Source organism: Acinonyx jubatus, chromosome B3, assembly GCF_027475565.1.
Source record: "Acinonyx jubatus isolate Ajub_Pintada_27869175 chromosome B3, VMU_Ajub_asm_v1.0, whole genome shotgun sequence".
In the NCBI taxonomy this organism is placed as follows: Eukaryota; Metazoa; Chordata; class Mammalia; order Carnivora; family Felidae; genus Acinonyx; species Acinonyx jubatus.
In genome coordinates, this window is record NC_069386.1 from 69,072,297 (window position 1) to 69,092,817 (window position 20,521).

Here is a 20,521-nt window from a genome sequence, read left to right on the forward strand (position 1 = left end):
TACCAATCTTACAGAAGCAGCCAGCGAAAATACAATTAAAGGTTTATAATATTGGAGAGTCTATCAGTGTATTTCATGTGGAACAGTTCCTCTGATCAAGAAAGGCACTTTGCTTTTACTAATCTACAAAAGGGACCAAAGGAACATTGGATTATCTGGCTATATCACATTTCATATCACATATGGAACAGTGGTCTCATTAAACACAGAAACAGAAATTCAATGTTACTTTAAATAGGCATGGAAAGAGGCATGAACATATGGATAATATATTGGATAGATATATTTTTCAATTGGATATGAAAGAGAGCCAAGGAGATACTCCACAGGAAACATTTCTTAGAACCAGAGGGGGGACTAAGGAAATGGGGAGACTGCAGTTCCCCAGCTTTATATCTTTATATCTTCTGTTTTGATAGACCCAGTTATGCTTATAATAATGCCAGGCATAAGTGTAATATACAGTAAAAGGTAGCTATGTGTTTGTGATTGACCTTTTTTAATACTCTTCAAGTAAGTTTTCATTTTGGAACATTCCAGACCTGATAGTGGTTTTATAGTCCTCTGCTTAACTGTTGTTGATAGTAAAACATGTCAATTTCTATAAGTGTGCAATGCCATAAAAAGTTTTCTCTGTTGTCATTCAGGGGAAACAACATGGCATCTTTAATAATTACCATTGGTATTTATCATCAGTTGGGTATTGTTAGGTCTCAAAATACATCACATCTATATTACTACCCTCTCAATATATATGACTCTTTATGGAGAAAATAGAGAAAATATTAACATTTGTCATTATTTTAGGGAAATACTATTATTTTTGGAAAGAGAACCTCTCCAGGTTTCAATGTGTCTGACTCAAGTAATGCTCTGAAACACTGTAAAACTGGTAAGTTGTAGGGGAAGCTTTAACATACATTAAAAAATATAGAACCATTTCTAGATACTGAGTTTCAATCCCGTTGTTCATAGGTAGAGTCAAATGTGAAAAGTTTTTTAGGTGAACACCATGATAACATTAGAGAATTCTAGAAGGCATTATCATTCTAGTTGTCATACAAATACAGCATATTTTCCTTATAAGTGTGACAGTATGGGGCAAATTAAATAATTGAGTACACTTTGATATACTTCAAGTGATGTTATTTTCCATTTATTAAAGAATTTTCATATCAAACTTCATAATGTCCATATCATTACTAATATACATTTGAGAGCATTTCCAATCCATGCCAAATGGTGACACCTCAAGAAGTAGGTAGCTGAATGAAATCTTTGCTTTTTTTCTTTTTTCCAAAGAAATGTGTTATTCCCTGTGCTTATAAACCTACTAGACCTAACACTTCAATTTATCCTGTTCTGTTAAGCAAACAACAACAAATATCAGCTCAGATGACTAGTATCATGTGGACAAGAATATGATTTTTGGCAAAACTAAGCTATAATAGATTTTATTTCATATTCTTCTGTGTTAAGATTACAAAACTTTTTAAACATTCATTTTAATGGAATAAATTACTCATATATTCTCAAGTAGTTTGACAGATTGTGCTCTGTAGATCAAGCAACTTGTAGATCAATCACAATTTGTCCTTTTTCTTCGTAATATGATGCCTGTGATCTGTGATTAAATTTCTACTTCTAATACTCAGCTCAACTATATTTTCTGCATGGTGAGTCTGTGTCTTAGAATTAAGAATCAAATGTTGATTTCATTTGTTTTTTATAAAATGCTGTTTATATATCTTTCTCCTCAGCCATTTTAGAACAGTTTGAAAGTTGTTTACAGTAAGAAGAAAGCTAAAGAACTTTGTTTCTATGGGAAGGGGGGATGCTGGGCAGATAATCAAAATGATTCCCTTGAAAACATAAAATTTTTCTTTTTACTCTGTCACCCCTTGCCTCTTCTACACTTGTAGGGAGTGTGTGGGAGAATGTGTATGCATGTGTGTCTATGTCTATGGTTTAGAGTAAAAACTAATATGTAAAAATGTGCTTTAAACAAATATTACAGATTGGTGCAAGCTACACTATCAAAGCAGAAAAAAACATAAAAAGTAGAAAAATTCTTTGACTTTGAATAAACCTATCTTTTCTACAGTTATCACTAATGCATTATTCCAAAGTTTTTCTCTTTAAATATCTGTGAGCTTTCACTCACTTCATCAACATCTCTATTGATGACCCTTGTAACATCTATTATGGAGAATATAAGAATAATTGATCTATTTTCAAGGAGCTTAAAAGTGATCTGGGGAAAGAAGAATCACAACACCAAAAATGAGAGACCTTGGGTTAGAACAAATTTCCATAGCTCTTATTCTAGTGTTCCTTCAATTTCAGAATATTTACACCTAATGCACATGGTATACCTAGTGAATAAGTAAATGGTAGAGCACATGAAATGGACTGTAAATACACTGGAAATTGGTATGGGTTTTATAAAAGAGTGGCCTCAAGGTGTCCTGAAGGATATGGCTATATGGACAGGATTTGTCTACCCAAAAAGAAGAAAACATGTACGGATAGAAAAAAGAAATGGACGGGGAATACAGAAAACCACAAATTTGTTTTTTTACCAAAACAGAAGTTGTATTTTGGCACTATAAGAAAACAATACTGGATATTTAGAGTACATGAGAGGCTGATTGTGAAGGACTAGGTGAACTTGGGTATTGATAAGGGAGTTAGGTAATTGTTGTTTTTTTAAGGAGACACTGATAGGATGAAAACAGAATTCTTATGAGTAATGTTCAATTCCTAAAAGTAAACTATATTTGTGGGGTAATTACATTATGCATCATCAATAAAATGCAATTCTATATAGCCATAAAATGATTTGGATTTTCACGTGCTCTTAGAAATGTGTTTTTAATGTATTGACAAACCCAAGGAAAATAACTATACATGTGAACACTATTCTCTCAATAAATAGCATTGAACACTATGGTTTTAATAAAAAGCATATAAATGTAAACATATACTAGTACCCACAACACACAAAGAAAACACACACACACTGTACTAATGTGTATATTACTGTTCTCAGAGGATATCCAGGAAATAGATTGTTTACCCAGGAAATAGATTGTTATATCCTGCTGCTCTGTGTACCATGTTTTCTTTTCCATTCACATAAGCTACTTTGATCCTTTTCAAAAATAAATTAGGGAAAAATAAATATTTCTAACAGTTTTATTGGAATGGTTATTCTGTTTCTGTTTAAAAGTGCTTCAACATCCAATTTGACATTTAAAAGTAAATATGCTTAAAATTCCTAATTTACATGGATTTTGCTTTAACACTGATTTTAATATAGATCCTGAATATTCATATATATTTTATTCATTCATTCACTCCTTCAATAAATATTAGTAATATGCAAGAATGTGTATAAACTATTTCATGTATATTTGAAGTCTATCCTGTTCTCCTCAAATGCAGTTTTAAAAATGAGATTTCAAAAAGCATAGTGTGGATATTTTAAATATTACCCATAAAACTGAAAGAAGATACAACTTTTCTAAACATGGAAATAACTTTATGTACTTAATGTGGCTTAGTACCAAATTTGTGTCAATCCAAGTTTCTCAGAGTAAGAACTTGGCCAGAGGATATGTCTATGTAGGAAAAATACATCCCCAGTTGGATAAATGTACCCATGGGATTGCCTCAGAGAAACAGAGTGTACAGCATTATGATGCTTCTTCCTTCTGTTTCTGATGATTGGGAGCATAAATTGCAGGAAATTGATGGCAATATGGGAAAAGGAGATGCAAGGCTATTCCTGGGATTCACATGAGGCACTTTCCTATAAAAGTATTTTCCCCGCTCTGGTAAAAAACAATGGCACAAAAGGAAGGCTTTAATTACTGCAGGAGCTTTTTAAGAACCTAGATAACGAGGAACTATTATGGTTGAAAATATTTTTTTAAGAACAAAGCCAACAAAACCAGTGTTGTTATAAGGATGGGCTGATGGGAAAGCTATGGTATAAATTTAGATGACTGTGTTGAAAGAATGGTATTTCTATTACCCACATCAGTCAGTTACCTCAATTACCTCATTTTATCGTTTTGAAGCTGTGATAAGTAAACATGCACAAGCTAACCAGTGGTCCTCTGTATAGCACTAAACAAATGAATGAACGAATACACACTGAAAAGAAAATAAATTCAGTTCCATTTGGCTGGGGACTTTCTACATCCTTGGTATATCCTGCTTAAAATTACAGAAGAGGCATTTGAGGTGAATAATGTTAAATTTTGAGTGAATGAATTATATTTGCCATATATATATTATGTATACATATGTAAATTCATGGTTTGACTCTACTAATGTGCAGTGACCATCGCTGGTATTAGCATAAGCTGTGAGGGATTCATGCAAGAATGGAGCAGGAAAGAGAAGATGTGCTTTTCTCAGGACCTAAAAACTTATAAGGAAGACTTAATTTAAGACATTAATTAATTGTTCTTTACCAGAATCTCTTTCAAAGTATGGGTCTCTAGAATCCTTGCTATATTTTCTACATTTATCATTTCCAGGTTAAGAAACTCAATAATATTCTGTGAATGTGGAACCCACCATGATCCTTATCTTATTTATTGAGATCTTTATAGCACAAAGAGGCATTCAATATCATGGAGTTTGATTTTTTGTTTGTTTGTTTACTGAGGAGGAAACATAACCCTCAAAAGGAGATACTCGTCATATGTTGCCCAATGAGTAACTCAGCTAGGTGTCGTATTGAGGCTTTGGAATCCAAGTTCACAGTCTATATGATTGTGATTTCATGTGCTGTTTTCATTTTTGTCTTTCAGAAATGTATAGTCTGAATTCTTCTTACTGTTTGGAATGCTGCTCTGGGCCATTTATAATATCACTGACCAATAAAATTTCCCAAAAGTGGGAGGTGCTTTAAGTTCACCTGTCTGAGTATCAAAATTAGACACCAACATGAACCATCCTTTGTGTAAACACAACTTTTCTGCCCACAATTCTTACTCATTTTGATTATGATGACATAAAGTTGATAACATGGAAAGGGTGAACCATTCAGTGGTGTCTGAGTTCATTTTGCTGGGACTTTCCAAATCTCAGAATCTTCAGATTTTATTCTTCCTAGGATTCTCTATGGTCTATGCTGGGATTGTGTTAGGAAACCTCCTCATCTTGGTCACCGTGACCTTTGACTCACGCCTTCACACACCAATGTATTTTCTGCTTATCAACCTCTCCTGTATTGATATGATCCTGGCTTCTTTTGCTACCCCTAAGATGATTGTGGATTTCCTCCGAAAGCAGAAGACCATCTCTTGGTGGGGATGTTATTCTCAGATGTTCTTCATGCACCTCCTAGGTGGGAGTGAGATGATGTTGCTTGTAGCCATGGCAATAGACAGGTATGTTGCCATATGCAAACCCCTCCATTACATGTCCATCATGAACCCCCGAGTGCTTGGTGGGCTGCTGCTATCCTCCTACACAGTTGGATTTGTGCACTCATCTAGTCAAATGGCTTTCATGTTGAATTTGCCTTTCTGCGGTCCCAACGTGGTGGACAGCTTCTTCTGTGACCTTCCCCTTGTGATCAAACTCGCCTGCAAGGATACCTACATGCTACAACTGCTGGTCATTGCTGACAGTGGCCTCCTGTCCCTGGTCTGCTTCCTCCTCTTGCTTGTCTCCTACACGGTCATCATACACTCGGTCAGGCACCGTGCTGCTAGTGGTTCCGCCAAGGCCTTCTCCACTCTCTCGGCACACATCACTGTTGTGACTCTCTTCTTTGCCCCATGTGTCTTTATCTATGTATGGCCCTTCAGCAGATACTCTGTAGATAAAATTCTTTCTGTGTTTTATACAATTTTCACACCTCTCTTAAATCCTATTATTTATACATTAAGGAATCAAGAAGTAAAAGCAGCCATTAAGAAGATAAGAACTCGACATATAAATTCAAAACCCACTTTGTAAATGATGCTTCCAAAGAGGCAATCTTTTGTTTTGGACATTATTAAGGAATAAACTTTTAATATATTTCAAGTTCTGTATAAGGAAACAGTAGATGTAATTGTTAGATAGGAAACCCCTCTTCTGTCATCATCAATGGTTAAAGTATGACATCTCCATTCTGGAGGACATGCATTTAAATCCTGTGTTCACTGGGGCACCTGAGTTGCTCAGTGGGTTAAGGGTCTGATTCTTGATTTCAGCTCAGGTCATAATCTCACTGTGAGATGGAGCCCTACTTTGGGCTTTTTGCTGATAGTGCAGAGTCTGCTTGGGAGTCTCGTTTTCTCCCTCTCTGCTCCTCCCCCGCTCCTGCTCTCTCCTTTCTCTCTCTCTCAAAATAAATAAATGAACTTAAAAAAAATCTTCTCTTCACTACTGTTTCTAATGCAAATTTGAAAAAATGAATAACTTATCTACTTAGCTTCTCTATCTATAAAAACTTCTTTATACATTTCTTTTATAATTTTGGCATGTTTTTAAAGTTTATTTATGTATTTTAAGACAGAGAGAGAGAGAAAGAGAATGAGTGGGGAAAAGGCAGAGAGAGAAACAGAGAGAATCCCAAGAGGTTCCACAATGTCAGTTCAGAGTCTAACTCCGGACTCAAAATCACGAACTTTGAGATCATGACCTTGGTAGAAATCAGGAGTTAGATGCTTAACAGACTGAGCCACCCTGGCACCCGAGTGTGTTTTTAATCTTTACAAAATACATTATTAGTGTTGCTATTATACTTGTAGTTTTTGTTGGGAATCTGTACGTGGAAAATGCACACAGATGATGCCTCACATTGCTATTTAGCTGAGTGCCTGGGTAACTGCTCTTTGGTGCTGGAAAACTACATTTAGTACATAATCCCTACTTAATGTGTATTAACTTTGTTACTGAGTGCCCCAGACACAGTGCCTCCAACCATCCTTCACATATGTTGTGAGCCTGGCACAGTGTGCCAGAAGGCTCATCTAGGGTTTCAGAAAATTTACAGCCCATGGATGGAAAGAGTGAACTAAATTTGCAGTTCTGCTGTGGCATGAACAGTACTATGGTACATGGTTGTAAGTCCAAAACAAATTTTTCAGTAATAACACCAATATTTGTCTCTTCTTTTTTTCTGAGTCCACTGATAAATTGATTCATGGGGCCTACATGGGGTAGGGGTGATTGATACCCCTGAAAAGTCTATAATCAATTCTTTGTACCAGTATCAAGCTTTTTTGTTTTTAAATACGGTTTACAAATAGAAAAAAAAATCACTGTCTTTAGTATACAATTTTGTGAGTTTTGACAAATGCATAGCCATTTGTAGTCAACCTCATAGTCAACCTCATGTAACGATCACAATGAGGTTATAGGAAAATGTCCTCAACCCTCAAATTCCCCTGTGCCCCTTTGTGGTCTATCCCTCTCTCCTAACTTCTGGCTCTGATAATAGGATCTGTTTTTTTTTTGTACCTAGGTTGCCTTTTCTAGACCGTCATGTAAGTGAACTCATATAGTAAATGGCCTTTTTAAAATGTTTTTGTTGGGGCGCCTGGGTGGCCCAGTCGGTTACGCGTCCGACTTCAGCCAGGTCACGATCTCGCAGTCCGTGAATTCCAGCCCCGCGTCAGGCTCTGGGCTGATGGCTCGGAGCCTGGAGCCTGTTTCCGATTCTGTGTCTCCCTCTCTCTGCCCCTGCCCCGTTCATGCTCTGTCTCTCTCTGTCCCAAAAATAAATAAACGTTGGAAAAAAAAATTAAAAAAAAATAAAATAAAATGTTTTTGTTTTATTTCCAATTAGTTAGCATATAGCATAATATTAGTTTCAGGTGTACAATATGGTAACCCAACACTTCCACACAATACCTTGTGCTCATCACAAGTGCCCTCCTTAATCCCCATCACCTATTTAATCCATCCTCCCACCTACCTCCCCTCTGGTAACCATCAATTTGTTCTCCATAGTTCAGAGTCTGTTTCTTAGTTTGCCTCTTTTTTTCCCCCATGCTTGTTTGTTTCGCTTCTTTAATTTCACGTATGAGTGAAATCAGATGGTGTTTGTCTTCCTCTGACTGATTTATTTCTCTTAGCATAATACTCTCTAGCTCCACCCACATCCTTGCAAATGGCACAATTTCATTATTTTTTATGGCTGAGTGATATTCCATTGTATGTATACACCATGTCATTTTTTTCCCTCCAGATATGTGCTTAGAGTTAGGGTCAGGATTAGGACCAAGGTGACGGTATGTTCCTGGTATCCTGCAGTTCAGAGATTTCTCCAGAGGGTTAGGTTAGGGTTAGGTTTAGTGTTGGGGATTAGGGGCTTGGGGGAGTTATCATTCGGGTAATCATTAGGTTTAAAGTTAAGGGTAAGGTTAAGTTTAAGGTTAAGTTTAAGGTTAAGTTTAAGGGTAAGGTTAAGGGTAAGGTTAAGTTTAAGGTTAAGGTTAAAGTAAGGTTAGGATTAAGGTATGTGCCTGGTGTCCTGCAGCTCAGAGACTTCTGCACAGAATAAAACCCCAGATTTCTGCTGGGGTGAGAATAGACATGGCAGCCATCCACTGAGCTGGGCAAGGAGGACATTTGTGGCTGTAAATACTCTTTTGTTATTGTTGTTTCTAAGTTTTTATTTAAATTCTAGTCAGTTAACATACAGTATAATATTAAATTCAAGTGTAAAATATAGTGATTCAACATTTTGATACAACACTTGTTCAGCACAAGTGCACTCCTTAATCCCCATCACCTATTTGATCCATCCCCCCACCTCTCCCTTGGTAACCATCAGTTTATTCTCTATAGATAGGAGTCTGTTTCTTGGTTTGCCTCTCTTTTTTTCCCTTTGCTCATTTGTTTTGTTCCTAAATTTTACACATGAGTGAAATCATACAGCATTTGTCTTTCTCTAATTTATTTTACTTAGCAAAATACTCTCTCACTCTATCCATGTCATTGCAAATGTCAAGATTCCGTTCTTTTTTATGGCTGAATAATATTCCATTGTATATATCTAACACTTCTTTATCCATTCACCAGTTGATGGACATTTGGGCTATTTCCATAATTTGGCTATCATAAATAACGCTGCTGTAAACATTGGGGTGTATCTTTCCCTTGGAAATAGTGTTTTTGTATCCTTTGGGTAAATACCTAGTAGTATGATTGATTGCTGGATCCTAAGGTAGTTCTATTTTTAACTTCTTGAGGAACTTCCATGTTGTTTTCCAGAGTGGTTGCACCAGTTTATATTCCCACCAACAGTGCAAGAGGAGTGGTTCCCCTTTCTCTACATCCTCACCAGCACCTAATATTTCCTGTACTATTGATTTTAGTCATTCTGACAGGTGTGAGGTGGTATCACGTTGCAGTTTTGATTTGCATTTCCGTGTTGATGAGTGATGTTGAACATCTTTTCCTGTGTCTGTTAGCCATATGCAGGGCTTCTTTGGAAAAATGTCTATTCATGTCTTCTGCCCATTTTGTAATTGGATCATTAGTTTTTCTGGTGTTGAGTTGTAGAAATTCTTTATATATTTTGGTTACTAACTTTATCCAATATGTCATTTGCAAATATCTTCTCCCATTCCATAGGTTGCCCTTTAGTTTGTGCACAGTAAGTAGCCTTTTAAGCATGACTTCTTTCATTCAACATAATGCCTTTGAGATTCCTTCCAGAGCAAGTTGTTTTAATCATTATAAATCTATGGTACATTTTAATATCTATTAAATAAGTATCCTCATTGCTATCCTTCCTCAAATTGTCTTGAAACCAGTTCAGTTATTTATTAGTATGAACTAGAATGATTTTATCAAATGACATGAATACTTAGTAATTATAATTGTGTTAATCTTATACATTGATTTAGGGAAAAATATGATATTGACAATATTGGTCTTTTTAATCCTACACATGGTTTATTTCTGTACTTTTAAGGCCTTCTTTTGTATCTCCCAGTAAAGTTTTATAACTTTCTTCATTAAATACTGAAAATATTAATGTTATGAATTATTTTATTTTAATGTTTATGAGGTCATTTTAAAATGTTTAAATGTTAAAAAATGTTTATTTAAAAAAATTTTTAATGTTTATTCATTTTTTGATAGAGACAGAGCATGAGTGGGGGAGGGGCAGAAAGAGAGGGAGACACAGAATCTGAAGCAGGCTCCAGGCTCCGAACTGACAGCACAGAGCCCGATGTGGGGCTCGAACTCATGGACTGTGAGATCATGACCTGAGCTGAAGTCAGACACTCAACCGACTGAGCCACCCAGGCACCCCACCAAAAATGTTTATTTTAAGAGAGAAAGAGAGAAGGGGGTAAGGGCAGAGACAGATGGATAGAGAAAATCCCAAGCAGGCTCCATGCTGTCAGTGCAGAGCTGGATGTAGGGCTTGATCCCACCAACCGTGAGATCATGGACTGAGCCAAAATCAAGAATCAAATGCTCAACCGACTGAACCACCCAGGTGCCCCAAGGTCATTTTTAACTGTCACTTTTTGATAATTCTGTAATGAAGAAAATGTGTAGTTTTATATAGTTATGTATGTATATATATATATATATATATATATATATATATATATATATATAGTTTTATATATATATTTACTTGAAATTAGCCACCTACCTGAACACTAAATAATTGACATTTTTAGTTGATTTTCTTGGGCTTAGAATATAATGTTTCAACTATGATAATCTTATGTTTTCCTATTATTTTCTAATATCTTATTTCATATTTTAGCTCATGACATTCTAAGACTTAATACTTTTTCTGAAATTTTTCTTGAATTCCAATGAACACTATATATATACATATATATATATATATATGTCATAAATGTTCTGAGATATGTATGGAGAACTACTGATTTTAATATGTTTATACAATATGATGAAAATGTTATACATTTTTATAAAATAACATATTTGGGATGATAAAAACTAACATTTGCACTTCGCCTATTTGACATAGAAAAATTTACTAATTTCAGGCTATTGTCAGCATTTCCAGTGGGTATAAATAAATCTTTTTTAATTGTAGAAGAAATGAATCTAAAGTTCCGTGTGCACAGCTCAATAAAAACTGGAAGAAGTTTACAAGAAGCTTCACTGCCACCTAGTGGCTGAAATCACCTGTTTCTCTTCCTACCTTTAACGAAAACCAAGAATTAGGAAGGAGGATTTATAAGAATGGTCTGGAGTCTTTCCAATCCTCCAGTAGGCAATCTATATGCAGCTTATACCTTTCAAAGAGGCAGTAAAGTTGATTACCATCTCACCATTACCCAAAATAGCCATTTTCTCGGACAGATTTTAATGTTACTTGAAGGGTTTTCTGCTAGTACCCGTCAGGTAAGTCCAGAATTCTAGGGGACATCATAACATATTAAGTCACCATGAGGAATTAGAATATTCTGAAAAAGGTAAGGCAGACTAGGACCAAAAAATTATCTATATGTCAAAAACATTATTCATGATTTTTAAATCTATTGCCTACCATAGATTTACAAAGCTAAATCTTTAACCTCCCTAAAGTGTGGATGATCCTTCCAAACTGCAAGAGGAGCTAAAAATATATACTACTTGTCATCATTTTAGTCTGCAAGGCTAGAACACTTTGCTCAGAGTTGTTCTGCCATATGATTTTACTTTGAGCATAATTGGTCAGATAGGTTGATGTGTCTAAAGGAAAGTAAGACTCATTTGAGGCTACTAAAGAGAGAGTGGCCTAAAGCAATTCTTCAGTCTGTATCTAAAAGACAGTATTTGAAAAAAATAATGAAGTAAATAATTAGGCTGTCTGGTGAAGTCTTTGACTATCTCAGTCTTATGAGCTAGGTGCTGTTTTCATTCCCATTTTATGTATGAGAGGACTGAGGCAGAAGACTTTTATAACTTACCTAACTGTCCATAGCTAGAAGAAAACAGAACAGATTTCAACTCAGTCTGTTTTTAGAAGCCATGCACCTCTTTATAATTTTCTATGTTGCCTCTACTAGCGTTAGCCAAATTCTGGAAATACATTAATAAATTACCTCTTCCCCAAATTCAGAAATTGTTTAAAATAATAGAGGGCTGGGAAGCTGACTCCATGGACAAATAAGGCAAAGGTTAATTTATTGCTCTTATATGCTCAAGTCAAAGAAAAGTGATATAGAAACTTTCAACTGTAAGATTGACTTTCAAATGGCAATATTTCATTCTTTTTGGTGGCTGAGTAACTTTCCATTTCCACATATATACCATATTTTCTTATCCATTCACCACTTGATGGACATTTGGGCTCTGTCTAGTTGGGCTATTGTTGATAATGCTGCTATAAACATTGAGGTTGCATGTACCCCTTCAGAGCTGTATTTTTGTATTCTATCGGTAAATACCTAATAGTGCAATTGTTGGATAGTAGGGTAGTTTTAGTTTTTTTGAGGAACCTCCATACTGTTTTCCATAATGATTGCACCAGTTTGCATTAGTAGATAGAGCTAGAATGTATTATGCTAAACAAAAAAAGCCAGTCAGAGAAAGATACCTAATGATTTCACTCATGGAATTTAAGAAGCAAAACAAATGAACACATGGGAAGGGACGGGGAGAAATGAGAGGGAAACAAATCGTAAGAGACTCTTAATGATAGAGAACAAACTGAGGGTTGACAGAGGAAAGTGAGTGGGGGATGGGCTAGATGGGTGATGGGCATTAAGGAGGGCACTTGTTGTGATGAGCACTGGGTGTTGTATGTAAGTGGTGAATGACTGAATTCTGCTCCTGAGACCAATATTGCACTGTATGTTAATTAACTAAAATTAAGTGAAAAAAAAAAGAGACTCACTTGTTCACAGGTATTGGGTTTTGAAAATGACTGCATATAATAAAGAGGATAAAATTTACAAATAGTGTTGACCGAAAAAAGCGAAATGATTTACATTTCTGTCCTTGGAAAATCAAACTTGTCCATTCACCCAATGTCCAGGAAGCCGAATTCTGAGACACTCGTTTTGAAACAAAGAAACATTTATTATGAGAAGGCAGCCCATCTCAGAAGCTAAGCAGAGTCGGGCCTGGTTAGTACTTGGATGGGAGAAGGCAGCCCAAGGAGAAGTCAGGGGATTATTCCCAAAGCTGCCTTGACCTGTTGACCCTAGGGACAGCTTATATACATGAGAGGAGGGTCATGAGTTTCTTAAAAACTTGTTGGGAGGGGGGTCCTTGAAACAAACTGGGGGTAAGCATTCTTCTGGTCAGTGAGGAGCTTTTTGGGACCTGGTATGATCAGATACATCAACACTGGCTACTCTCCAGCCCCATTAGGTTTCTAGAATCAGTGGATAAACAGGGAATAAAGGTAAAAAAGACAAAGGCCAAGTTAATGATTGATTGGAATGAGGTTAAGAGATTCATAAACGATGGTTATGTAGAGAGCAAACAGAATGCGGACCTAAGTTAATAATGCAACTAATAGAACTATAGTTCCCCTTAGGCCTTCAAAACGGGTCCAGGAACCAAGCACCTGCCTCAAATCCCCACTCTTATTTTATAGTTCTTCCATCTTGGAGAATAGGGACAATGACCGCTCTGGCTGCTTCCTGCTGCTGAGGGGCAAAGAACAATAGCCAATGGAGTGGAAATGGGAAACCTGTCTTCGAAGACGTTCTCCAGTGTCTGGGCACAGGGCTTGGACCTCGGTTTTCACTGTGACTGTTTCTCGGGAGACTTTCCTCAGGTGGCCACAGCTAGCAAAGTAGCATGCTGTCTCATTACTTTAGTTTGTTTGCTTCTCTGTTTTCTGGACTTGGTCCCAGTTATTAGAAACCTTAAAAGCAATCCCTACCAATGCCCAAATAGCCCTCTCTAAAACTACCACTATTTTTTGTAATTTCCTTTGACTATCTGGGACACTTTGGCTAATAAAAGTCATATGTATCACTTTTAAATTTTCAGGTGCTTCAGGGTAGATGTCAGCATACTGACAATATGCTTGATGGATTCATTCAGGAAAAGATGAAGCGTCTTCTAGAGGCAGCTGATTAACTTATTGAACCTTATTTAAAAATTTTTTAAAGGTTATTTATTTATTTTGAGATAGAGAGATGGGGGAGGGGCAGAGAGAGAAGAAGAGAGAGAGAATCCCAAGCATGCCTTGTGCTGTCAGTGCAGAGCCTGACACGGGGCTTTAACTCATGAATGGTGAGATCACGACCTGAGCCAAAGTCAAGTCAGATGGTCAACCGACTGAGCAACCCAAGCACCCCTTAAAAATTTTTTTTAAGTTTATTTATTTTGACAGAGAGAGAGAAAGAGAGAGAGAGAGAGAGAGAGAGGAAGCGCACAAGTGGGGGAGGAGCAGAGAGAGAGAGAGAGGGAGAGAATCACAGGCATGTTCCCTGCGCTCAGCACAGAGAGCCTGACATGAGGCTTGATCCCATGAACCTTGAGATCATGACGTCAGTCAAAATCAAGTCGGGTGGTCAACTGACTGAGGCACCAGGCAACCCAAACCTTATTTAGATTCTTTTGTTGAGGTACCTCTGGTTTTTAATCCTATCAGGATACATTCTAGGTAATTTTGAAGTCTCAGGAGTACTCTTGAGTTTACATATTGATTTGGTTGCAGTGTCTCTGGTGCCTCTAATGCCTCTGTTTGGTAGTATTGTTTGAATCTGGTCGACGAAACTCATGGGCTTGTTTCAAGTTAAAAGAATGGGAGGAAATGGGAAACCTTAGTTGGGAGAGTCATAGATGTTCAAAGAAAGCAGAGGAATATAGGATCTAGCCCAGCTGTGCAGGCAAACTGCACACATGCAAAGACAATTAATCAGAATTAGAATTTAACATCCACAAAAGTGTGGTATTGAAATATAATTTTTCTCTCCAAATTTACCCTCCTTTTTATTGAAGGTAGCCAAATGAAGTCTAATTTGCTGCAAAATAAATCCAATTTTAACAAACCTGGCCTAATTATTCACATAAGCACAGCAAGAATAGTGATTGGCTATATAGGTTCTTTTAAATCTGCTTTGCTAGATTGTTTCATAAGGAATTTCAGATTAACTTTTAATAGTCTTTTGAGGCCAGAAGACAAGCCAAGTACTTATCATTATTTTTCTCTGCAATACCTGTAGATGTGGGTTGTTTCCTTTCTTCTTGAGGTCCCTAAAATATCCTGAGGTTCCTATACCTGCCAGCAAGTGACATTCTTTACTGTCCTGGTACGGGTCCCGGGAGTCTGCAAGCAAGGGACCAGGATAACATTTCCAAGGGCTTCATTGGCACCTGAAGTCAACCTTAGTTTCTTAAAGCTGGTCATATCTGAGTTTATATGTGCCTCTCTCAACTGTGACATTCCAGTCAAAGTCTTAGTAAAATAACCAGTGTTTCCAATGATGTTCTGTTACATGAAAGATTCTTACTGAACTTATGGAAATAACTATAATTGCCATGAAAGAAAGAATACTTACTGAGAGTTTCTGAATTCTGGAGGGTTCAGGTAGGGAGAAAAGATCAATGTGTTCACAAAAGAATACTTTATCAAGTTTCTGTAAGTCATAGATCTCTTAAGAGAAAATTGTTTCTTAAGTCTGGAAAAGCAAACATTCAGATAAGAGTAATCAAAACTGTAACTCCAAAAGACATGCTTATTTTAATTAAACCAGCAAACTCAAGCTTTCATTTATCATAGGTTATGCCAGATCATATGAACCTGAGAAGAATTTGAATTAGTTTCCATCTTTGCTTGTAAGGATGTCCCATTCTTAAAAGTGCTTGTTTCTAACTAAATAGAGCTCTTTTGTCATTAATTTTAGTAATATCATCCAGAGGTAGACAACACCATATAAGACAGGCAAAAATAAGAAATTTTAAATAAAGATTTGTATTTTTTCTTGGCAAATAACCTTATGGAAATTGTGGGATTGATTTTGAGCAAGGGTGTTTTTTCAGTCATTTGTACTTTTAAAAGTCCTTTTTCTTTCCTTTTTTTACTTTCAGTCTCAGGGATGCAAAATGATTTACATAAGTAGTTCCCAGGGAGGTTAAAGGACTTTGCATTGTTTCAGGGGCAGTATTCCTGGTTTTGCAAAAGAACATTTCCAATTGTATTGTGGCCAAGATACATTACAAAAGAATATGATTGTTTTCTTTTGATTCATAGAAGCATAGCTAAAAGAAGACCAGTTTGCATAGTGCAACCCAAATCACTACATTCTGGATTGAACTGGTGTTCCCCATAATACAGATAAGGCAGACAGACAGAACTAACAGTATTTTAGCACTGTGGGAGAAAAACAAAAGCAAATGATCCATCAACAAAAGCAATTAAGGATGGCTGTACAACTATTCCATCTTGCAAAATGTGAGGGTCCCTCTTTAAAGGTCTTCTTTGGAAAGATTTCTAAAAAGAACCGAAAGCAAATGAGAGGAAATGCAGTTGCTGATTGCACACACACAAACACACTCTTCAACAACAGAAGCTCTCCCAGAGCCCATGGAATATGTCTTTGCTTCAATTGAGGCTTGGCCTTGAGAAGAGGCCAGTGTAGGTCTCTGGGGCAGCCGGGGGAATTTCCTTGGATTCAATGGCAATCCAAGCAGCTGTGGGAAATTCCCATGAGGTCACCCCTCTGGCCAGGGCTGGCCTGCTTGGGGCACAAGGCTCCTGGCTGGCTCACCAAATTTCTTAAGGAACTCAAACTTGTCAGTGTGCCTGATGCATAGTTAGTCAACGTCTGAGACATTGGTTTTGATCAAAGAGAGCTTTATTATCAGAAGGGCAGCACAAGGAGAAAGCAGGGGATCATTCCCAAAACTGCCCTGCCCTGTTGAGCCTAGGGATGGCTTATATACATGAGAGGAGAGCAATGTGTTTTTAAAAACTTGACGGGGAAAAGAGGGTGTGAAACAATCTGGAGGTAAGCTGGCCATCCTCTCAGCCACCCTGTGCTCTCAAATCTGCCAGAAAGTCCCCCAAGTAGTTACAACACTAATCATAGTCTTGGTGGGGAACTTGCTAGTGTCCCCAGTGCCTAGACTAACATCTGGCACACTGAAAATGAAACACAGAGAGGTTGAGCGATTTCCAAAGATCACACAGCAAGTCAGGAGGAGAGCCAGTCTACAAATCTCACGTTTAATCACAAAGCTGTTTCAAAACCCTGTTCTTGGTGTCTTTAAGTGGAGGTGGATAGGAAGGCTGTGCTGTTGGTCAAGACAACATCTGGGGTGCATTCTAGCTCTGAGGTACTAGAGATAGCAATTCTCCACTGAAATGAGATCTCAGCACCCACTAAGGCAGACCCTTTGTCATTTCCTTGTGCTTTGGGGTTCATTTTAATTATTAAAAAGAATTTGTTTTACTCTCCTGAATGTGTGCCTTCAGAGAAAACTTGGCACGGATATACAATGTGGTAGAGCAAAAATGTCCTATAGAAATATCCCAAAATCTTGAAAGTGTTTGAGATTACCCGAAAGTAAAACACCACTCAATCATAATGCCTAGAAGAATTTGTCGTACAGTAAGAATTAAATGTTTGTCAAAAAAATGCCTTAATAACATTTCTCATTATGTGACAAATGAATGCAAATGTTATATTTGTTCTCAGCAGAACCTATAAAAGGATATGGGGACCATCTAATGTCTTAATTAATTAATTAATTAATTAATATATAGCATATGTCTTACAGGGAGCTACAGGATGTGGGCACCACCCACAATTGTTTACCGTCCCAACAACTCTGTACTTCCTTCCACTTTAGTCAGGGGAATTGTTTGAACATTGTCGGCGGCAGCCACCTAAGTGCCTCTTCACTGGCTGTTTTCTCTGTTTCACTTTCCGCATCTAGATGTACTCCTGGAGGATCCCATCACCTCTTTTAAGTCTTTGGTCAAAAGTCACGTTTGCAGTGAAGCCTATTCTCAACATCCTATTTAAAATTAAAACTCTGGCATTTCTTTTTTTTTTTTTAATTTTTAAAACATTTATTTATTTTTGAGAGACAGAGAGAGACAGAGCATGAGCGGGGGAGGGGCAGAAAGAGAGGGAGACACAGAATCCGAAGTAGGCTCCAGGCTCCAAGCTATCAGCACATAGCCTGATGTGGGGCTGGAACTCACAAACCACTAGATCAAGACCTGAGCCAAAGTTGGACGCTTAACTGAGCCACCCACGTGCCCCAAAACTCTGGCATTTCCACTATCTCTTAACCTGCTTGATTTTTTCCCTTACATTTATTGTAAATTACTATTTTGTTTGTGTTTATGTGTCTGTGTTTTCTGTGAGAATGTAAGTACCATAAGGGAAGCAATTTTTATCAGTTTCATTCACCAATGCATTCTACAAATGAACACTACATGTGTAGTGTAGCATCCTTTTTTTTTTAAACAAAACACCATCATCCTTTCTTAACATATTGAAATATGTATTGAAAATGTTATTTTTCTTGTCATTACCTTCTATACGCTGATCTACTTTAATTGATATTAAGTATTGTGGCAAAATTAAATTGTTATAATTTTTAACATATTAATCCACAACTCTGTAATACACATCTTTTACTATAGAAATGCCTAGGTCAAGGTCTATTGGCATTTTTCAAGGAACTTGACTTATATTTCCAAAGTGGCTATCTGAAAGTTGTACTGACATTCTTTTTGTTTATTTGTTGTTTGAAGTTTTTATTTAAATTCTAGTTAGCTACCGTATAAGTTAATATTCATTACTGACGTACAATCTTATTAGGAGTGGGGAGGCAGCATTCCACAGTTTAAGAATATGGATTCTGTGCCTGGGTTAGAGCAACGACTCTGCAGCTGACAGTGTGTGCATCCAAACATGTTAGCTTCAGTGTACTCATTTGTAAACTGGGAATGATAGTGTTTCTCTCATTAGAATTTTGTGCAGATTAATTGAAAAAATCAACATAGTGCTGGCATAGAGTAAGCCCTCAGTAGATGTCAGGCATTTAAATTTGTATTGTTACTTTTATTACTAAATTATCCATTTTCATCAGACCTGACCATGAGTTTGATATGTTTATTACAAATTGATATGTGAATACAAGTATCTCTTGTTATTTTTGGTTATTGAGGTCAACTTTTTAATGTTTATTGGACTATTAGTTCTCTTCCTTTTAAAAAATAACTTTTTTTGAATTCTTTCCTCATTTTCCTCTTCAGGTTTCCCTCACTTATTGACTTATAAATACTTTTTCTGTGTCAAGGGTATTAGGACTTTGTGATCAGGGCTAATGTAGCCACACTGGAGCTTTGTGTGGGTTAGGAAAAAAGTACTTCCAAAGTACTTCCAAAGGCCTGGTCAGGATATATTGTTTGTTGGATGGGTGGGGCACAGGCTAGAATTAGTCCCCACAGACCTTGGCCCCCCAGTACATCTTGAGCAGTTAAAGTCTACACAACACTATGTAGTGACTTTGGGGGTCACAAGATTGGAAATAGAGTTAACTAGTTTGTAGTTGGATATAAGTGACACTTCCTCAAATACAAAGGATTTTTTTTAATTTTACATATTTTTGTATATTTTTATTTTGCTTTCTGAATTCTTCTATTACTGAATTTATAGTTAGCATATCAGTTAAGGTTTTCAAGAAAGAGAGAAAGAGAGAGAGAGAGAGAGACACACACACACACACACAGAGAGAGAGAGAGACAGAGATGGGGGTGGGGAGATATTTATTACAAGGAATGGTTCATGTGTTTTTCAGAGGCTGGCAAGTCCAGAATCTATACTGTAGACTAGAAGCTTGGAGTCCCAGGAGAATTGGTGATGCAGATGAAATCCAAAGACAGTCTACTGGAGAATTCTTTCTTGCTTGGGAAGGCCAGTCTTTTTATTCTAGTCAGGTCTCCAAATGATTGGATAAGTCCCACCCACCTTGTGAAGGGGAATCTATTTTACTCAGAGTTCAGGAATTTCTATGTTAATTTCATCCACAAACACTTCCCCAAATTGACACATAAAATTAATCATCATGTTTAGGAAATCTTACTCTACCTTCAAATCAAACATTCACTTGTTATTTGTCATAAGCTTCTCCATAATTCTTGGCTTTACATAGCATATTTGTACCTGCATAATGACTGAATATCAAAAACAAATGACATTGATGCATAGAAGTTAGTTCTACAATTTTTTTTCAGCAATTATTGTGTGTTTTAAATAGAGAAAGAGAAACTTAGAAAGGTTTTGTGATTCCTTTATAGTGAAACCCAATAATCTAAAGCCAGTTTAGAACATGAAACATCTTATTATACCCAGATACTGATTTGGCACTGACATCCCTTCTAAACTGGGTTGTTGTGCTCAAACACCTAATATGGAATTGAAGGTAATGTGAATAGTTGCAAACATGATGATCATTCACCAGAACGTCCTAGGATATTTGCAATTGATGTATGGCCATTAGCAAAAGAATTTTGAATTAACTTCAAAATGATTCAGGGAGGTAAGTGGGATAACAATCATAAATAATGTACAAAGTAACCCAGACACTAGGAAATTTC

General features: G+C 36.8%; 1 protein-coding gene across 1 annotated transcript; it reads left to right on the plus strand.

Annotated features, from left to right (window-relative positions):
* Positions 1-4,923: 4,923 nt before the first annotated feature.
* Positions 4,924-5,982, plus strand: LOC128316161 (olfactory receptor 4K13). The gene has a single exon (XM_053225091.1). The coding sequence runs from the start codon at positions 5,044-5,046 to the stop codon at positions 5,980-5,982; it is 939 nt and encodes a 312-aa protein (XP_053081066.1). The 5' UTR covers positions 4,924-5,043.
* The last annotated feature ends 14,539 nt before the right edge of the window (positions 5,983-20,521 follow it).

Coding starts and splice junctions, on each gene's coding strand:
- LOC128316161 (XM_053225091.1), top strand. CDS start 5,044: ATGGAAAGGGTGAACCATTCAGTGGTGTCTGAGTTCATTTTGCTGGGA.